General features: G+C 50.5%; 1 protein-coding gene across 13 annotated transcripts in view; it reads left to right on the plus strand.

Moving 5' to 3' along the window:
• The window catches only part of ARHGEF9 (Cdc42 guanine nucleotide exchange factor 9), a 180278-nt gene that overhangs the window by 141549 nt on the left and 17195 nt on the right, over positions 1-21534 (plus strand). For all 13 annotated transcript variants that reach the window (XM_077185890.1, XM_077185882.1, XM_077185883.1 and 10 more), the window contains exons 7-9: positions 199-330; positions 17538-17781; positions 18424-18492. In XM_077185890.1, coding sequence (XP_077042005.1) covers positions 199-330; positions 17538-17781; positions 18424-18492 — 445 coding nt within the window. The remainder of the gene's footprint in view (positions 1-198; positions 331-17537; positions 17782-18423; positions 18493-21534) is intronic.

The raw sequence follows: 21534 nt of genomic DNA on the forward strand, positions 1-21534 counted from the left end.
ACGTTTCATCCACACCTCCTTCATTTATTCCCCTTCCTTCAGAATTATCCCCCAGTCCCAGTTTCTGGTCTGAAATCAGATGGGGTGGCTTTGAGAGCTGCAGAAGGGCCAAAATCTTACCAAATTGCTGTTTCTGCCCATCGTGCATAGACAGACTTGTCAGAGCAGTTGACTCAGGCTGTTCCCTGTGCCCTCCAGGGAGACGATATCTTGGACCGCAGCTCGGAGCTGATCTACACGGGAGAGATGTCCTGGATTTACCAGCCTTATGGACGGAACCAGCAGCGAGTTTTCTTTCTCTTTGATCACCAGATGGTTCTCTGCAAGAAGGTAAGGACACAGCTAAGGGCGTGCTGTGGGCAGGCTTGCCAGTGCAAAGCGGTTTTCAGGGCACGGTGGCTGTTGGCTGCACGTGCAGAGGAGGATGTGGAGAGCCCTGAGGAAGGACAATCTGCATGCTCAGGGTGTGGAGTTCTCTGTGATAGAGGGATTTTTGTGCTCATAGCAAATCCAGCCTCCACTTGCTCTTTTCATGCCTTTATCTCATGTGCCCCTGGTTTGGCTCGTTGCCTCCCTTCTCGTTTTAGGTTTTGGCTGCAGTGTATGATCTGGGATTAGATAGCCCTGCAATTCCTGTATGAACTACAAAACCTGGCACTGGGGCTGACAGCCCAATTGCTGCATTGAGATGGTGATGAGCAGCAGCCAGGCTGTGCTGGGTGTCTGTGCTGGTGCTTGGGGAGAGGCTTTTCAAGCCTCATCCTCCTGTCTCTGCCGTGCTGGGTTTTATGGGGCCCCTCCCTGGAGGAACCCATGGGGGAGGGCAATGCAGGATGCTGTGCTGCTGTGCTGTGGTGTTAATAGCAGCAGGTGGGCTGTGATCCACAGAAACTGTGTCCAGCAGCAGCTCTGGTGTCCCACTGAGGTGACCCCAGCTCACTGCCACCACACCTGTGTGACAGGAAGGGACAGAGCTCCTCAGTGCTGGCTGTGACAGGTCAGGATGTGCTGTCACTCCCTGCAGCCACACACAGCTGTGCAGGGGGGTGTCCCTGGGGCAGTACAGGGCTGTGTTCCTGTCCCAGCCCTGGGAACACAAGACAGGCTGAGCCTGGCACCCTCTGAGGAGGCCCTGGCACTGTGGGAAGGGTGTGGGTGGGGACGTGGGTGGCTCCTGACTCAGCACAGCATCACTGCCCCCTCCACAGCCCGGGCACTGCAGTGGGTGGCACTGGTTTCTCCTGAGTCATGGCTGACTGAAGTTCTGGAATGCCTGTGCTTGTTTCCCCCCCTCATTGCTGTGCCTTTCCCTCGTGGCCCAGCCCTGTACAGGAACAGGCACAGAGCAGCAGTGGGAGCTGCAGTGAGCCTGGAGGGCACAGCTGCTTCCCTTCCTAATGCTGACCTCCTGCTCTTTGGCTGTGACCCTGAATTTCCCATTCAGAAGGCAGCATCCAGTCTGGCTTGCACTGGGTCTGGTCCAGAGAGGTATTAAGCATCACCTTAACTCTGGGAAAATGAGAGCTGGGATTCCTGTGGCCATCAGCAGGAGTGGGGAGTGGTCAGCAGTTCACAACTGGGGGCCTGCAGGGTTCATCAGAGTCCAGCCAGTGCCAGTGGTTCACTGTCCTCCCCCTTCTGCATGGAAAAGGCATTTTGGGGGGTGGGGAGGTGCTGCCTGGAACCCCCTGTGGGGGTCTGGCCCTTCTGGCAGCACCACAGGCTCCGTGTCAGGACCTGCCAGGGCCTCGTGCTGAGTGTGCCCAGGCAGCTCTGGGGTGACAGGGCACAGGGGGCAGCCCCTCTGGGGACCCCTGGGCACAGGGCTCAGACCCCACTGCAGTTCTCCCTCTGTGTCTGTTCCCAGCATCAAACTGCAGCTGCTGCTCTCCAGCCTTGGGCTAGGAGGGGAGATCAGGTCCCAGCTGGGCTCTTCCATCCTGATCACACTTTCCTTTATTCAGAAGAGTGTCCAAGTCTGGAATTCAGAGGAGTTTTAGCTCCATTTTGGGACCACACATCCCATACATAAAATGAATGTGAGTGGTGTGTAGTCTGTGCTGTCTTGACCCCCCTGACAGATCCAAGAGGCAGGATCAGCTCTGCTTCAGGGCTGGGGCCCCTCAGGGAGGCACCATTTACCTCAAGGTTTGGGAGGCCAGGGCCAGCCTTTCTTATCCCCTACTCTAAAACTGAGGGGTGGAATATGATCCACACACCCCTGAGAGCAGCTTTGGAACCACTTAGGATGGCAAATCTCAGTGAATCTTCAGAAAATCTACATTTGTGGGTTTTCTTCAGGTGTAATAATAGGTGTGATACATCCCTCATCATTACACAGTCTATATGAAAATACTTTTTATTATTATGGTGATTTTTATCTCTTTGTTGGCCCAAAGAGATTTTTAATAGAAATAAGGAGCTAATTCCTTATTTAAATATGCCACAGATGCTTCAGTTTGATGAAGGCATGGGAATATCCTGAGTGGCTTTAGAAGGCAAATACACATTTCAGACAGGATCTCTGTCTCCTCCAGATCTTCACTGCAGTTACCTGCACATCCTCCTCTCCTTGCTCACCTCTGAAGGTGTTTGCATCCCCTGGTAATTCAGATGGATCCTGTGGGTGGGGAGGGTGATACAGGAGTTCTGGTGGGACAGAGTTTGATACCAAACTGTGACAATTGATATCAATCTGTGACAATTCTGCTGCTGGCACTCCCTGTGAGCTCCATTGTCCCCAAACCTTTTCCCCCTGGGCTCACCCTGCAGGTTCCTGCTCACAGTTGATGCAGTGGGGGATGAGGGGTCTCCCTGCTGAGGAACACTGTTGGCTCTGCAGTATTCCCAGTGTCCAGCTGCCTGCTCTGGACACTGGGAATACTGTTACTCTGCTGTTACCCAGCAGTGGGTAACACATTTCCAACAAATCCCATCTGCTCTGCTTGGGCCCTGCTCTCCAGAGGCTTTGCCACCCCTTTCTCTCGGTTTCTGAAAATGTTTCAAGGTTTCAGGGCCTTTTTTTGTTGGACACCTGGCCAAGGCATTTCTGTGAGGGAGAATAACTCTCAGGATGATTGTTTCTGACATTATCACCTGGTTGTTGCCTGCTTTTCCCACCTGCTGCAAGACTGGGAATTCCTGGATGCATTTCCATGACCAGCACGCCTTCAGACAGAGACCTGGCTTGGGAAATGAGTGATCACCCAGGGCTGAGCTCAGATGTGCTTGGCAGATGTTATTTCCACCACTGTGGGTGTACTGAAGTCTTTCTTCCAAGCAGGAAAGCTGCACTAAGGTTTCCTAGGGCTGCAGCAAGTGGAGGAGCTGAGAGTGTGGCAGGCACCTCTCCCTGCTGGCAAACACCTTGCAGAGCAACTTGTGTGGGATCATTTTCACAAAAATAGTTTCCAAGCTTTACAGATAAGTCTCTTTGGCTTAGATTTTGCCACTGGTCACTTCCTACCATCACCACTGAATGCTCTCCTGGTGCGAGGCCGTGAGGAGATTGATCAGATGAAATGGCCTTGTCAGCTATTCCAGGTTCCACAGACTGAGTGCTGAAACACCAGTCTGGATGCAGCAGTTCCTGATCCAGAGCCACTGGGAGAGCTCAGGATCCAGGTTTTCCTTGCAAAGCCAGGTAACTTTCAGCTGTTGGATCAATGTGAAACTCTCCCATGGATGTTTCCTGAAGCACAGGCTGGGACACTGCCGTGGGCAGGAGGACAAGGTGGTGCCTTTCCCAAGGAACTGGTTGGAGACCCTAATTCAGAGCTGCCTGTTGGGAAGGCAGAAGGGAATAGGCTGGGCAGGAACAAGCAGTGCCTCAGTGTGCCTTGCCATATGTGTATAATCAGGACAAAAAAGCCTATTCTGGGATGCTGGCCGTAATTACCAAGCAATGAAGGCAATCCTGGATGATGGTAACACTCAAAGATGTTGCCTTAAAGGCACAGGGTCCACTTTCCTTATCACCCTGAAGTTGAGAGAGTTTGACACAGAGATGCTTTAGATTTGCAAATCATGGTACTTAACATCCAGGCCTGTGACACACAGCATTAATTATGATCACTTTGGGGATGCTTGAGGTTCTTAGCAGATGAGGATCTTCTTTTTTCTGTTCTGGGTAATAATTTGAATTCCCCCAATGGGCTCCAGGGCACTGTGGCATGAGGCTGGGAATGACAGTGTGAAGTAGGAAGGGTTAACAGAGTTACTGCTCTAAATTCCACTTTTATTTCACCAATATCTGAGCAGTCCTTGATGGGGCCCCTTTAGTGTTTTCTGACAGTGCAGAAAGATCAGTGACTGCATGAAACACATTTAGTTTTCATTTGTGCTTTTTATGTGTCTCTTGTAATCAGGAGGCAATGCAAGCTCCAGCTTGTGGTTTATTGCTGTTGCTGTCTTCCCTTGAGCTGCCTGAGCAGAGCAGGTTGGATGGGAAGCAAAATGAGACCAGTTTAATAGCAGCAGCCAGACAGGCAGCCAGAAATAGCGGTGCTACAGGAGATGGAGTAAATAAAATAATCCTGTCAGACTCCATTGCAGTCCAGGTTTCCAAATGGGAAGATAAAAGAGACATTTCTGAGTCCTTTCAGTGGCAGAAGGTTTAGCTCCCCTGTAGCTTCTGTTGGAAACACCAAGGTGATCTTTGCACCAAAACAACGGCCCTGCTTTTATTGCAGGCTAAAGAGGGCCTGTGGGAGCAGCCAAAACCTTGTTTGCAAACACACAGCAGCCCTGGGACAGTTCTTATTACTTTAAGTGGGTTTTTGACTTCATCAGCACCTCCAAGCTCTTCTCTTTTTCTCCCAGTAACACAGATCTCCACAAAATGCCAGGGTTTGGGTCAGGGCTGGGCCCAGCCTGCAGCAGTGGGGAAATGGGTCAGGCTGGGTTTCAGCAGCTCAGAAGAGACTCAGTGCTGGCCTGACAGGCAGAGCCTGCTGCTGGAGCTGGGGGGATTCCTGGGGTGTCCTGTGCAGGGCCAGGAGTTGGGCTCTGAGGATCCTTGTGGGTTCCTTCCAACCCAGGACATTCCATGATCCCATGAGGTGGGCATGGAGACAACCAAAGAGAACACAGTGACCTGGTCACAAAGTGTGAAATGAAGTTTTCAGAGAGCAGGGCTGCCCCAGCCCTGCTGACAGACCCCTGTGCTCTTGCCCAGCTGGGGCTGTCTGCAGGCAGGAGGTTTCTGTGGGACCACAGGGCAGGGAAGGGAATTTGGATGCTTCACCAGTCCCTTGGCCAGCAGATAGCCAAGGAAGGCAAGTCCAGCAATTAAAACCAATTATGAAACAGCACTGCAGCTTTCAGGTGGGGGTACTCAGGGAAGAAAACATTGCTGTGAATAATCCCACAGCCTGGAATGTTGGGTGAGCCTTGGCAGGGCCGTGCAGGTGACGTGCCCTGAGCAGTGTCCCAGGGGCCCATGTCACAGTGTCCCACAATGTCACAGTGCCACAGGGGCTCATGACACAGTGCCACAGGGGCTCATGTCACAGTGTCACAGGGGCCCATGTCACAGTGTCCCACAATGTCACAGTGCCACAGGGGCTCATGACACAGTGCCACAGGGGCTCATGTCACAGTGTCACAGGGGCCCATGTCACAGTGTCCCACAATGTCACAGTGCCACAGGGGCTCATGACACAGTGCCACAGGGGCTCATGTCACAGTGTCACAGGGGCCCATGTCACAGTGTCCCACAATGACACAGTGCCACAGGGGCTCATGACACAGTGCCACAGGGGCTCATGTCACAGTGTCACAGGGGCCCATGTCACAGTGTCCCACAATGACACAGTGCCACAGGGGCTCATGTCACAGTGTCCCATAATGTCACAGCGTCCTAGGCCCTCATGACACAGTGTCCCACAGTGTCACAGTGCCACAGGGGCCCATGACACAGTGTCCCAGGGCCTCATGACACAGTGTCCCACAATGTCACAGTGCCACAGGGGCTCATGTCACAATGCCACAGGGGCCCATGTCACAGTACCACAGGGGCTCATGTAACAGTGTCACAGGGCCTTATGACACAGTGTCCCACAATGTCACAGTGCCACAGGGGCCCATGTCACAGTGCCACGGGGGCTCATGTAACAGTGTCCCCAGGGGCCCATGACACAGTGTCCCACAATGTCACAGTGTCACAGGGGCTCATGTCACAGTGTCCCACAATATCACAGTGCCACAGGGGCCCGTAACACAATGTCCAACAATGTCACAGTGCCACAGGGGCCCATAAGACAATGTCCCACAATGTTACAGTGCCACAGGGGCTCATGTCACAGTGTCCCACAATGTCACAGTGCCACAGGGGCCCATGCTGACCTGGAACCTGCTGCCCTTCCACTGCCTGGGGGGAGCAGAGAGGGAAGAGCAGGATCCAAAGGGACTTCAGGAGGCAGCAGGAGGAGTGCTAAAAGGCAAAAAGGGCTGAATTTGGAGTTCTCCACCTCTGTGTCATTGTCTGGGCAGGGATCAGGTTCACAGAATTCTTAGAATTCTCGGAATGATGTGTTGGAAGAAACCTTAAAGTTCATCTAGTCCAACCCATGCCCTAACACCTCCACTAAACCATGGCACTGAGTGCCACATCCACATCCAGTCCTTGTTTTTAGCCTCCTGTGACCATACAGATTGTCAGGATGTTCTGCAAAATGCTCTGTGCCTCACTTACCCCTCCTGGAATGGCACTGGGTGTCAGTTTGGCCCACAGGCAAACTGCAGAGCTGAAAACTTACCCCTGCTGCTGTGGCCTTTCATCAGCAGCATGTGGAGCCCCTGGGGAGCCAGCAGAGCAGTGACCTGGCTGCACAAGGGTTTCCCAACTCTGATATAGGGGTCTCCTCCAGCCAGGTCTCATCAGCTCCTGGAGATCTGTATCATACCTGTGATAGCTCAGATGGCATAAAATCAGCAGGATGGCTTCTGTGGTACTGTTGGAAACAGAAAAGTTTTAATAAAAGGCAAAATAACAAAGCTCTTTACAGAGAAAACCCAAGCCAGGTGCAAGAGGTTCTTGCTCCTGGTAAAACACCTCACAATAGCCATTAGTTCCTTTGTTCTCTTCTCTTTCTAGTAAATTGCCCAGGTGGGACTTCTTGGCTTCTGTCCAGCTGGCTGTCCTTAAGTTTGAGGTGAATTCCCCCAGGTCCTATGAGGTGTCTTTTACCTAATTGAGGAGAGAAACTTCTGGGCTTTTTTCCTTTTTAAGGAGACAAAGGATAGTTTGGTCACTCCATCAAGAGGGGGCACATTCCTACACATCTCCTCCTGCCATCAGTCCTTTGGAAAGGCACTCACCCTCACCTGGCTGCTCTGCAGCCAGAGGGATTGAACAAGGGTGGAAGAAGGCACCAGAATGCCAGTGGTGCTCCACTGAATCCATGGAGTGAGAACAGCACTGCCACAAACGCTGTGAGCCCCAGCCCTCCCCTCTGGGATCCCACAGTGCAGCTCCACAGAGCTGCTGAGGATGAGTCCAATGTGTCCTCCCTGCTCAGGAGCCAGACAGTGCTGAATAGCTGGGCAGGGATGTGCTGAAGAGTTGGGCAGGGATGTGCTGAAGAACTGGGCAGGGATGTGCTGAATAACTGGGCAGGGATGTGCTGAATAACTGGGCAGGGATGTGCTGAATAACTGGGCAGGGATGTGCTGAACTGGTCAGGGATGTGCTGAAGAACTGGTCAGGGATGTGCTGAACTGGGCAGGGATGTGCTGAATAACTGGGCAAGGATGTGCTGAAGAGTTGGGCAGGGATGTGCTGAACTGGGCAGGGATGTGCTGAACTGGGCAGGGATGTGCTGAACTGGGCAGGGATGTGCTGAAGAGCTGGGCAGGGATGTGCTGAACTGGGCAGGGATGTGCTGAAGAACTGGGCAGGGATGTGCTGAACTGGGCAGGGATGTGCTGAAGAGCTGGGCAGGGATGTGCTGAACTGGTCAGGGATGTGCTGAAGAACTGGGCAGGGATGTGCTGAACTGGGCAGGGATGTGCTGAACTGGTCAGGGATGTGCTGAACAGCTGGGCAGGGATGTGCTGACCTCCCTCCCCTGGCCTTGTGCAGTTGGAGTCACTGAGAGCCAGCAGTTCAGCTCCCCAGGGACGCTCCTGGCAGGTTTGGGGTGGGAGGTGAGTGGCTGAGAGGGCTTTGGGGAGGCGGTGGTGACGTCCCCCTGTCCCTGATAGGATCCACCCTTTAGCTCATTCCTGGATGGGCTGAGCAGACCCCATTTCCCTCAGCCCAGCCCACACAGCTTTGAGCTGTTAGAGATCCACCATCAGAGCCTTCCAGGGTGTGTCTCATGAGTGCTGCACACTTGGGATGGAGCTCTGGGACCAGGCCAGGTCCCCTCAGGAACTCATTTCCTCCTTGGGTGCCCTGTGCTGCTGAAACCCCTGGATGGCTTTTGGTGATGCCATTAGATGCTGTGTCCAAGGGCTCAGAGCAAAGCTCACAGGCTCTGGCATCCAAACTCTTAGCAGGGCTTGGATTTGTTTCCTGATATCAAGAATATTTAGGACAAAAACACTCCAAAGGGTTCATTGAGCTTTAGGGTCTCATTTGGACTGAGAGGCCCAATGTGGTGCTGCACTGAGCTCCACCATGTGTCACTGTTACTGTCCCACCTGAGCACTCAGCCACTGTAGGGTTAAATTAAATGTACAAATGCTACAGAAAACTGTCCCCTTGGTGTTCATGGAGAGCAGGCTGGGCTGCTTTCGTCAAAGGCTCTCTGTAAGGTAAATTAGACTTTAAAAATGTAGGCTCAGAATCTTTTTTTTAAAAGTCAAAGAACGTTGAAAGCCTTCATGACTAAAGCTACCCAAAGACATGGCAGGGTGGCAGCGTGCCATGCTCTCATTGCTCACGGCAGCCTGGGCAGAGGGGAGGGACAGAGCAGGCCAGCAGGAAAATCAGGACAAATTTCAGGAGTACATTGGATAACTCTGCTCCTCTGCTCTGCAGTCAGTGCCCAGAGCAGTGGGAAATCACAGAGAGGGGTCTGAGACTCACCCACAACTCAGTGCAAAAGGCAACTCAGCCTCTTCCCAAGCTCTGCCTTTCCCAAAGCATGAGCTGGTGTTTGGGTGCAGTTGCTGGGAGCCCTGGCTTAGTCTTTGCCTAATTCCAGCACCAACTGTTCACTGGTCATCACCCTTCCATGGCAGCTGCTCCCCAGGCAGGGCTGGCTCTGTGCCAGCCTCATCCTGGGCTGGCTCTGCTCCCCTGGGCACTGGGGGCACTCATCTCTGCTGAGGTGATCTGCAGGGATTGCTGCTTTTCATCCCTGTCCAGACCCCCAACAGCCCCACCCTGGGCATCCCTGGCAGTGCTGCCCAACCCCTCCTGCAGCTCTGGCAGCCTCGGGGCTGTGCCCATTCCCTGGGGAGCCTGGGCAGTGCCAGCACCCTCTGGGGGCAGAACCTTGCCCTAAAATCCAACCTAAACCTGCCCTGGCACAGCTCCAGCCCTTCCCTGGGTGCTGTCCTGGTCACCAGTGAAGAGATCAGAGCTGTCCCTCTGCTGCCCCTTGGGAGGATGTCAGAAACCTCACTGAGGTCTCCCCTCAGTCTCCTCCAGCTGAACAAGCCAAGGGCTCTCAGCTGCTCCTCCAGGTCCCTCCAGAGCCTTCCCCATCCTTGTGGTTTCCTCTGGATGCTCTCCAATGGCTAAATGTCTTTTTTCTATTGTTGTGCCCAAAACTGCCCCAGCACTGGAGGTGAGGCCACCCCAGGCCAGGGCAGAGCAGGACAATGTCCTCCCTGGCCAGGACAGGGATGTCCCTCATGGCTCCAATGTCCTCCCTGCCCAGGACAGGGATGTCCCTCAAGCCTCCAATGCCCTCCCTGCCCAGGACAGGGATGTCCCTCATGGCTCCAATGTCCTCCCTGCCCAGGACAGGGATGTCCCTCATGGCTCCAATGTTCTCCCTGCCCAGGGCAGGGATGTCCCTCATGGCTCCAATGCCCTCCCTGGCCAGGGCAGGGATGTCCCTCATGGCTCCAATGCCCTCCCTGCCCAGGACAGGGATGTCCCTCATGGCTCTGGGGCCCTCCCTGGCCCAGGACAGGGATGTCCCTCAAGGCTCCAATGCCCTCCCTGCCCAGGACAGGGATGTCCCTCATGGCTCCAATGCCCTCCCTGGCCAGGACAGGGATGTCCCTCATGGCTCCAATGTTCTCCCTGCCCAGGACAGGGATGTCCCTCAAGGCTCCAATGCCCTCCCTGGCCCAGGACAGGGATGTCCCTCATGGCTCTGGGGCCCTCCCTGCCCAGGACAGGGATGTCCCTCATGGCTCTGGGGCCCTCCCTGCCCAGGACAGGGATGTCCCTCATGGCTCTGGGGCACTGCTGATGTTCTGTAAAGCTGGTGGTAATGGAGTCATGATCCCTGTTGGAAGAGCCACCGTGTTTCCTCTTCCTCCTCCTCCCTGTGCCGCTCAGGGCTGGAGGGGCTGTGCTGTGCTGCCCACAGGCCTTCTCTGCTTCCCTGGGCTCTGCCAGCTCTGATCCCAAGGCATGGGAAATGCTGAGCTGTTCCCACACAGCTCTGAGCTGTTAGAGATCCACCATCAGAGCCTCCAGTGTGTGCCTCATTGATTATTTAGAGCTCCCCATTGATCTATACAATAAATAAGTATCATTATCCCATGGTAGAGATGGGGGAGGGCTGAGGGAGGAATGTCATTTCACTGGAGCCCCAGGAGCTGCCCTCCCAGGGCCTGGCTGCATCCATGCCCTCAGAACACATAATTCCTCCTCGAGTCATTCTGAGACTCCTTTGCCACTGGAATATGCAGGGTTTGATAAACAGGAGCACCAATAACCCACATGTGCAGAGAGGAGCTTGTAATGGATGATTCTGTGGCTGGCATCTCCTGTCAGCTCCTGAGAGGGATCTGATGACTCAGGCTGGAAATGGCTCTTTCCCTATTTGTGCCTCAAGGATGATTTCTGTGCATGAGAAGTGGAGTGTGACCCAGCACAGGATAAACCACTGCTCCTGAGAAAAGGCACCATCCTAAACCCAAACCCTTGCCTGAGGCCTCCCCATGCACCCCTGTACACCCCACACTCAGGAGTTAATGGGGGAATATGGAACTCCTGGAGTGCTGCACATGTGGGATGGAGCTCTGAGATCAGGCCAGCTCCCCTCAGGAGCTCGTTTCCTCCTTGGGTGCCCTGTGCTGCTGGAGGGATCATCACTCCATCCCCACCAGCTTTACAGAACATCAGCAGTGCCCCAGAGCCATGAGGGACATCCCTGTCCTGGACAGGGAGGGCCCCAGAGCCATGAGGGACATCCCTGTCCTGGGCAGGGAGGGCATTGGAGCCATGAGGGACATCCCTGTCCTGGGCAGGGAGGGCATTGGAGCCATGAGGGACATCCCTGTCCTGGGCCAGGGAGGGCATTGGAGCCATGAGGGACATCCCTGTCCTGGGCCAGGGAGGGCCCCAGAGCCTTGAGGGACATCCCTGTCCTGGGCAGGGAGGACATTGGAGCCATGAGGGACATCCCTGTCCTGGGCCAGGGAGGGCATTGTCCTGCTCTGCCCTGGCCTGGGGTGGCCTCACCTCCAGTGCTGGGGCAGTTTTGGGCACAACAATAGAAAAAAGACATTTAGCCATTGGAGAGCATCCAGAGGAAGCCACAAGGATGGGGAAGGCTCTGGAGGTCTCATTTCCTCCTTGGGTGCTGCTGAAACCCCTGAATGGCTTTTGGTGATGCCATTTTGCACTGGTGACTGCAGATTGCCCTCCTTGTCATTATTGTTCTTTTTCCCCTCGAGTGTCCCAGGGGGGTTTGAGCTTTCCTCTCCCCAGGCACAAGGAGCTGTGCTCTGCACTAGTGGGGCAGAAAAAAGAGATGAAAACTGGAGAGCAGGAGAAGCAGTACAGAAGACAAGTAGGACTCAAAGAGCTACTGACCAGTGATTTACAGGTACAATCCTTCCTGCAGGTGTCTAAATCCACTCCAAGATGAGCATAATTCATTGTGGGAGCCATTCCCAGTGTCCAGGTTTTCCAATAAAGCTCAGCCTTGCTTTCCTCGTGATGGCCACAAAGGAGACTCCTTTCCTTCCAAGCACAGTTACATGAAGTCACCTTCCCCCTTCCAGGAGGGGACAGTGCTGGGCGCAGAGGGGGTGGCACAGGCAGGTCCCCAGGCAGGACAGCCCCGAGCATGGCCACAAAACCCAGCACCCGGAGAGCAGAGCTGTGGGGGGCTTATGTAACATGTCAGAACTTTGCTTTGTGCTCCTGTCAAACCACTTTTTTTGGCTTCATCTTTTCCCTGTGAATCCTCAGTACAGATTACGTGAACAGACTGCAGAGCATTATTCAGAAGAGCTTAATTAACCTCAGCGAGGGGAAGAAAAGGAAATCGTAGAAGCTGTAGGGTAAAAAAAGATCATATTTAGACAAATAAGTGCAAATGACCCAGATGCATCAATTTCCTTTCGAGGCAGGCAGGCAGGCTGGGTGCTCTGCAGAGGCTGCAGGTCTGTGCTCCTGCTGCTCTTGCAATGGCCCCACAGTGCCCCAGGTCCTGCTCATCCCACTGCTCCCAGCCCTGCTCCATCCAGCTCCTCCTCTCACTCCATGCAGCTGCAGGAGCCCAGGAGAGCAGCTATTCCCTTGGCAGGATTCAGCACACTCAGATCATCTCTGATGGATGTTTGTCTAATCTTCTTTTGAAAATCCCCCAGGAATGCTGTCCCAAGACTTCCCTATTTTGTCTGTTCTAGGGTTTAACTACTCTTCTAGATAAAAACATTTTTTTTTCTCAAGTTTCTAATCCTGTTCTCCCTTGTGGTAAATTAAGCCAAGCCACAATCAAAATGGAGAATAACTGATCACCAGCTTCCTTAAAAGAGGAGTAGCTGGAATACCAACAGCACATTCCTCTTTAGTTATGGCCTTTCTACATTAAACAGCTCCATTTCTTTGGCCTTTCCCCACTGATAAGGTTTTGAGAGTCTTTTTTGGGGTTTCTGTATTTTCTTGGTCTTGCCTGATTTAACTGCAAGAAATAATCTTGTATGAAATTCAGAACTGGCCAGTGCAGAGCAGCCCATGGTCACCCTGGCTGAGCCATGGGCAGGATAATACACAGGACCAAAGGAACAGAGCCAGCCTGTGAACAAAGCTATATCCTAGAGATGAATAACATCTTCATTTCTCACATTCTAATTCTCTCATTTGTCCCTGGATAACTGTTGGAGCCCTGGATGCTGAGAATTTTAAACTTTCTGGGCTGAAAGGCACAGACCCCCAAGAGAACACTGCATTCAACCTGAGGCTGTGGAGAAGGCTTCCAAAATTGATTGATAGCACTGGGATTGTGGGTGTGGAGTTTGGATAGAAGCATGTAATGTCACAGGGTAGAAAACTTAAGAGTTGAAGGGTTTAGAATATAGCAATATATATAAGGCAAGATGGAGGTTTTAGGGTGGTGGCTAGTTGTTCTTCTCCACCTTCTTCTCCATGGGTTTGGGTGGTTTTGTGCAATTGGATCAAAAAGTCTGCACTGCAGGACATGAGTGATTAGTTATTGGGTTAAAAGTGAAAATAATTTAGGTGTCATTTCTTAATTGGATAGTTTAGCCTTAAAAGAGAGAAAGACAGTTAGCAATTTTGTAGCTTGTTAGTAGAATGCTGTAGAACTCATGAGTTGTAGGATGTGATATAGTTAAGAAATAATAAACATCTGAGTCTGAACACCAAACACCGACCTTGACAGAGGCAGAAGAGTTAAAGAATTGACATTTGGTGGTGCCCTGTGTGAGGATTGAAGTGAGGACCTTCAGAGATAAGCAGGAGCAGGAGCAGCATTGCTGTCCTCACAAAGCCAGAGCTCCTCTCAGCTTCTGCAGCAGATAAATCTCCATTTTTGTGCACGGATCTGCTTTGTCCTCCTGCCATGCAGTGCTTACACCAGGCTGGTGGAACAATCCATTTCCCTCCTCAGCCTCACAGTGCTTTCCTTAATCTCATCTTTTCTTTGGCTCCATGGAGATGCTGGGAAAAGCACAGAACTGTGCTGGGCAGAGTGGTGTGAGGAGCAGCAGGTTGAGCACTGCACCTGGCAGAGCACACCAGCAGCATCCCTTCATGGCCTCTGTGCTCTCTCCATTTCCTCTTGTCCATGTGCATAAAAAGTTCCTCAAAACAAGGGTTTGGCCTTGTTTGCTGTCTGCTATTGGCTGATGAGTACCTGCATTTTCTTGAGCTCAGTTACACTGCAAGGTGTTTGGAGAGGGCCATGCTTCACTAAGGAGCTGAGTAGTGTCTTTTATCATTTAAAAGCTGTGATAAAATAGCCATGGATCAAATAATTATTGTGCTTCCCATATTATGGGTGTTAAAATTTAGTCAGTTGAAAAATAATATCCATTCACTGAGTGTTGTCAAGAAGAAGGGAGAATGATAATAGGAAATGCCAAGCACATTAAAAATGAAAATATCCAGTTACAGTTGTTAATCTGTGAACTGAACTTTCTGGAACCAGCTGTGGACAAAGTCCTCCATGAGCAGGCACGTGCTTCTCATGAGATGTTTGTGTGGGGAATAAAGTCTCTTATAAATTCAGGGTACCAGTGTGGAGTTTGTGGCCACAAGTGAGGAATGGTTCTTCTTCTAGGAAGGCATTGGGAGAAAAGATAATTAATTTCTTCTGGAGTCATCATTGAATTCCTTCTCCAATGACAGTGGAAGTGGCAGACAGGAGCTTTGTGCTGTTGTTGTGTCCCTTGCTCAGCTCAAGGCCAGACCTCGGTGTTTCCTCCTCTGCAGCTGAGCTGCTGCTTCCCCCCTCCTGCATTTCCCCAGCAAAAACCTGTGGGGCCATTTCATCTCCAGAGGCACTTGGAGGATTCCATTATCTCCTCACTGCTCCTTCAGGAGCTCCTGGGCAGCACCTTTATCTTCACATCCAGTGCTCAGCAGCTCAGGAGCCTCCCTGGAGACAGGGCAGCTCCTGCTGCATCCCAGGAGGAGAAATGTGTGGACCAGCTCAGTCAGACATGTCCAAACCTATGGACTGTGTCCTCTGGAAGCACAAAGCTGGTAAAGCATTCCCTTGGCAGTAGCTGTTAAAAATAGCTCATAATGTTTTCTGAGTCAAAATTGGGGAGATAAGAGGGGGAAAATGTGTTTAGTGTGTGTATAAGGAAAGAATGCACTTTATTTATTTATTTATTTATTATTTATATTCAAAAACCTTAAACTCTAAGGTTTCCACCCTATGATATAACACACTTCTATTCAAACTCCACACCCACAATCCCAGTGCTATCAATCAATTTTGGAAGCCTTCTCCACAGCCTCAGGTCAAATGTAATATTCTCTTGTGGGTCTGTGCCTTTCAGCCCAGAAAGTTTAAAATTCTCAGCATCCAGGGTTCCAACAGTTCCAATTTATCCAGGGATAAATGATAGAGTTGGAATGAGAGAAATGAAGAAATTATTGATCTCTAGGATTAGAGATTAGTTCACAAGTTTGTTCACAGGCTGGCTCTGTTCCTTTGGTCCTGTTGGTTATCCTGCCCAGGCAGTGCACAGAGCCTGAGATTTTCAGAGCTTGTGATTGGTGATTCTTGAATACTTTATGAACAAATCTCTCCACAATCATGAAGATTGCCTGGGAAGGTGCACTGGATCCATCCTCACAGGAGTGTGGTCTGTTGGGGCTGGTTCTGGAAGTTCCCAGCAGCACTGGGAAGGGGAGCAGCTGCTGTGCAGCTGATGTAAGGAGCTCATCTTGCTGCTGAGAGCTTTGCCATCAGGTGTTTTTGAGAAGGTGGTGCAGATAAATGCTCTCTATGAGAACAAGCCCTGTTAGACACTGTGTGGCATTGACTGATTGATCAGCTCCCTGTGCCTCTTGCAGCCTTTCCACAGCACTGAGGGAAAGAAACAATTGCCTAAGTTAGGATGAGACTGAAATGATTTTCTGTTGCCTATTCAGCCTGAAATACCTTCTTCTTATGTTTTGGACTATCACTATTTCAGGCCTATAACAGAGGAAGGTTTTTGTACAAGATATTTGTTAATGGAATTCCTCCCCCCCTGCCCAGAGCATTCCAGAAGAAGGAGTCAGGATTTAAAGCCTGTGAGCTTCTGGCCATTCTTGTGATAGTTAATACTGTCTGGCAGATTCATGAGAAGTTTGCTAAATCATTATGATGTGGAGTTTATTTTCCAAGATTAATTTGTTTAAAATAATACCTACTGCTTATCTTGAAAAAGCCTCACTGCTAAATATTATTTCAATAAATAAATGTTGTATATTGCCTTCATTTTTCCTCTCAAATGAATCCTTTGACATAACATTTATCTTTAGGGCACTCTGAAAAATCCAAAGCTGTTTAGGTTAAATTGATTTAATATACCTAAATATTAAGATACTTTTGAGAGTGGTTAGAGGAAGTAAATCTTAATTGTTTTGCTGAATTTGGTTTTAAATAAATTGAATCACCTTGTGTGGCCATGACTAGAGAATTAACATTCTGTTTTCCGATGATCATCTTCTGTTATCTGAGATAACAGGGACAGAGCTGTGTGGGGCCAATGGGGAATTTGCTTTTCCCTTCCCAATGCAGAGAAATGAGCTGTTGCTGAAAAACAGGGAATACCCAACTGAGAAAGGAGGTGAGTGTGAACAGGTTTGGTTGAAAAGGTTATAACTACCAAGGAGAGAAAAAGAAAAAAAAAAACTAAGCTGGATCAAGAGGTTACATCCAGGGTGGGATGAGACCAGAGGTAGGTTGGGAGTGCTGTGAGCTGGGAATCAGGGTGGGTTCTCAGCAGTGAGCTGGGTGTGAATGGGAGGTGGGCCCCAAGGAGAAGGGGCAGAGAGCAGTCCCAAATGGGAGAGGGAATGTGTGTGGAAAACAGATCTGGACTGTGCTGCCAGAGCAGTGATGGCTCCAGGTGTGTGTGCACAGCCCCTGCCAGGCCTGGGCCTCACATTTCTCACCCTGTGGAGCAGAACCTCCCATGTGGAAATGCTGGGACATGGCACCTACTCAGAGACATTTCTTTGTGCCTACAAACTGAATTTTGGAGCTCAGGGATGTGTGTTTTGTTCCTCTCTGCCTATGGTCTGCCCTCTTTGGCCAACAAGAGATGTGTTCACAGAGGTGAGGCTGGAAGGACCTGACCAGGTTTCACCATCCCTTCTTTCTTTTCCTCAGCTTTTCCAGGAACTGAAGGACCTGACCAGGTTTCACCCCATCATTTCTTTCTTTTCCTCAGCTTTTCCAGGAACTGAAGGACCTGACCAGGTTTCACCATCATTTCTTTCTTTTCCTCAGCTTTTCCATGAACTGAAGGACCTGACCAGGTTTCACCTCATCATTTCTTTCTTTTCCTCAGCTCTTCAAGGAACTGAAGGACCTGACCAGGTTTCACCATCACTTCTTTCTCTCCCTCAGCTCTCCCAGGAATTCCCTGCTGAGCTCAGGCTCTCCATGAGGTCTCACCACAATCCCTGTCTCCTTTTTCCTGCGCAGGATCTGATCCGAAGGGATATCCTGTATTACAAAGGGCGCATAGACATGGATAAATATGAAGTGGTGGATATAGAAGATGGGAGAGATGATGACTTCAATGTCAGCATGAAGAATGCCTTCAAACTGCATAACAAGGAGACTGAGGAAATGCACTTATTCTTTGCCAAGAAACTGGAGGAGAAGTTACGATGGCTTAGAGCTTTCAGAGAAGAAAGGAAGATGGTAAAAGAAGATGAAAAGATAGGTGAGGAATGTGGAAATGAATCTGGAAGGAGGTTGTTGGTAGTGTTTAATTCAGCCCCAATGTGTGGAGGAGCCCATATTTTCTTTGTGGTAGAATTACAGTTTAACCTTGTTGGAATGTCTTTGTTGCTCTCCTAGTCACAAATAGGTCTCTTTCCAGCTCAGTTACTGTTCTTTTTGGCCCTCAATAAACAAATTCTGCCCATAGCTCAAGCCTGGAGCTCTGTGGGTGTGTGGGAGAGGGAAGTCTCTGGCCATCCACCTCAGGGTCTCCTGGCTGCACCCTCCTGCTCTGGTTGGGGATGTTTCATGCAGAGGGAGGCAGCAAAATCAGTGACAGCCCTTCCCTTGCACCAGCCCCTAAACTGACTGTGAGCAGTGTCAGTCCAGGCTCAGTTTGTTGCTCAGCTCTAAAGCACTGGGCATATTTATGACACTAGATAAATAAAAATGTCTCTAATCTTACTTTTCATCCAGCCCCTGCAGAAGTGAGATTAGAAGGAGGCCAAGGAAGAGTTGATTTTCAGTAGAACACCCAGAGCATTCCGTGTTTGCAAACAGGGCAGAGCATCCCCCTCCCCAAAAGGAAGTGAGGCTTTGTGAGCAACCTTCTGAATTGTGTTTGCCGTGTTCCCTTTTCCAGGCTTTGAAATTTCTGAGAATCAAAAGCGGCAAGCGGCAATGACAGTAAAGAAAGTCAGTAAGCAAAAAGGTAACCGGCAACACGCTCTGTGCCTGGTGATGTGAGGGTGGAGCGGGCTGGGCTGAATCCTGCTGGGCTGGGATCCAGCGTCCCCTCAACTTCCCCTCCCTTCTCTTTTTATATCAAATACCGTTTGTGCTTTGTATCCTTCCTTAATGTATCTGTGGGCCAAATTAATCTCTGGTCGAAGGTGGTTGAAAGCCAGTGGAACTGCACCAGAGATGAATTTGATCTCGTGTCTCCAGTCTGATGTCCAGAAGCTGTCCTTGGGGGCAGAAATCTATCTCAGTTGTTTATCTCAGGCTGAAATGGGAGTGAGTGCGGAGGTGTGTAGAGGTTCTGCTAATTCCCAAAGTCTCCCATTAGCAAAAAAAAAAAAGAAAAAAAAATTGCTAAAATGCTGGAACTGGGGAGGGAGTACCCCTTTCCTGCTGCTGGAAAGGAAAGGGACACTCTTGTTTCCTGGGGCTGCCTGTAACTTTTTTAAGACAGCACAGTAGCATCAACTCTAGGAAATAAAGAATTTTAGTAAAGACACTGTACCTCTGGAATGTCAGATTCATTTCCCCAGCCAGGCAGGCTGCAGCCAGCTGAGCAGTGCCCTGCCTGGTGTTAGGCAGAGCCTCAACTGGCCAAAGCCAGCTTAATTCTCTCTTGCAATAACTCTTGCAGCTACAGGTTTTGAAATACTCAACACAGAGGGAAGGTCAGAGAGTTCATTCCTCAAGTTCTCCAAAGCTTCACACAGTCTTGGATGTATTGATTTGTTACCAAAGTACCATAGCACAAGTAGGCCTACAAGTGGGTTTTGAGAGAGCTCCTCAAGGCTTGGCTCAGGTCAGGTGCAGGCAGGTTGGTCCCCGCTCTGTGCAGATGTTTTGGGGGGTTTTGCAGAAGCTGAAGGAGCTCTTTGCTTTCTGCCTCACCTGTGTGTTGTCTACTGGCTTTGCTGGTCCAGGAGTGGTTTGCCAGGCCAGCTGTGAACTCCTTGGTTTGCTGTGTCTCTCCATTGTCATCAGTCTTCTCCTCTCTACTAACTTCTTCTGTTGTCTCCTGAGATGTTCTCTAAAAACTCTCCTGGCCAGATGTTCTAAGCTCAGAGTGTGCACACCCAGAGCAGGCCCAGGTGCCTCACAGTGTCCCCGTGCCCCTGCCACAGCCCCTCAGCACCTGCATGTCTGTCCCTCAGCACGGGAGCATCCACAGGGCTCGTGGAGCTGCACCATGAGAGAGCCTGACTTGCATGACTGCCATGACAAAACCAGGTTCAATTATTGCTGCTGTTCAGTTCATTATATTATTAATTAATAGAGGTATTAATTAATAATTGTACTGCTCAGCCAGTAAGTGACAGAGTTGGGAGGTGCCTGAGCATGCCTGCCAGTATTCCCACGTAAATTACTGGACTTGCATCCTGACAAATACAATCTGCCTGACAGGACTTGTGTCTTACACAGCAATTGCTCTCTGTCTGCTCTCTTTGTCTTTCTCTCTCTTTCTCTCTGAGATGGAAAAGGAGGGGTTGTTATCTTGGGCTTCTTGGACTATGAAATTCATTAGCTCCTAAAACAGCAGTCAGCATTTCTGTGGTGAAGAACGAGCTTAGGCTGTGGCACTTGCAGTTCTGTTTATGGGATTAAGTCCTCGAGCCAGACAGTTCAGTCCCACCCCAGCCCTGAGTTAAGCACAGCCTGGTTGGTTTTAGGATGTGAAATCTGAAAAACAACAAATAGGGTCATTAGAAATGTAGCTCTGTATGCTTTGCCCTACACTCTGGTGATCATAGCCCAGTCTCAGGTTGATTAAATTAAATATTGACACTGAGAACTCTTAGTTTTGTTACTCTGTGGTTTGTCCTGTGCCCAAGACCCAACAAAAGGCACAAGGCTGCCAGAGCAGGGAGCTGCTGGCACTGCTCAGAAGAGGGAGGTAGGAGGAAACTCCTGAGAGGTGGCTTTTGGTGACTGATTTTTTAAATCTTGCCCTGTGCATTTTACAGATGTTGACAATGTTTTATTGCGCCAAGACCTGGGCAGCACTTGGGGCTGCAGGTGTGCCTGTGCCAGGGGCTGCTGCTGCTGCCTCTGCCCTCCTGCAGCACCTTGGGAAGGGGCTTGGAGCTGCTTTTGGAGCATCAGATATACCTGAAAAGCAAGGAAGCCCTTCAGAAGGAGAACAGGTCACTGAATTCAATCGAAGTGTTTATTTATTTAAATGCAGGATGGTCTCAGTGGCTGCAGCAGGGCTTGACAGCTGGAGGTGCTGCCAGCCCAGCTCCTGTGTCACAGGATGACTATTACAGACTTGTTCCTAGATTATCTCACTTGTTCCCTGCACCTCTTAAATGGGAAACTATGGTAATTCCCCTGTCACAGAACACTTAAGGAAGAGAGAAAAGCCGTGAAGGAGGTGAAATGGAAAATGCAATCAACTTTGTTAGAGGTGAAGCAGAAAAACATTTTTCAAATAGTATAAACTGCTGCTTATTTCATGCACTGTTGTACCACACCTCCCAGAAGTATTGCTCTGGAGATGGCTGGCATGTGTTTGAGAAGGAGGCATTTAAACCTCTGCTGGCTGCAGCAGGAGAGGGGGAGAGCAGCTGAGAGCAGCAGAAGAAACCTTAAAACTCTGCTTTTTAAACTACCAGGACCTTTATGCTGGTGATTAAGTGAGAGCACTCTCTGAGTATTTTCAGAAGTGGTTGATGCCCAGCTGAGGGTGCTGTGTGGGGCAGCAGCCCCCTCGTGGCTCCCAGGTGTGCCCAGCAATGTGTGCAGGGCCAGGCTCCCTGCCAGACCCACTTAAGGATGGGCAGAATGCCAGGATTTGCACTCCTTATTGGATTGGGCAGGACATAACAATATTAGACCAGGTGCCTTAAGACAGCATTAAACCAATTTTTGGCCTTCTTGAAGTCCATTAGACAGCCAGGGGATGGGTGGTGCTGGCCCTGCACCTCAGTGACAGAGAAAAGGGCTGGTTGCTGCTGTTTGCCTTTTGCATTGATTGTTCAGGGTTTTGCCTCTTGGTTCTGCCCTTCAGTGGCAG

The sequence above is a fragment of the Agelaius phoeniceus genome, chromosome 14, assembly GCF_051311805.1.
Source record: "Agelaius phoeniceus isolate bAgePho1 chromosome 14, bAgePho1.hap1, whole genome shotgun sequence".
In the NCBI taxonomy this organism is placed as follows: Eukaryota; Metazoa; Chordata; class Aves; order Passeriformes; family Icteridae; genus Agelaius; species Agelaius phoeniceus.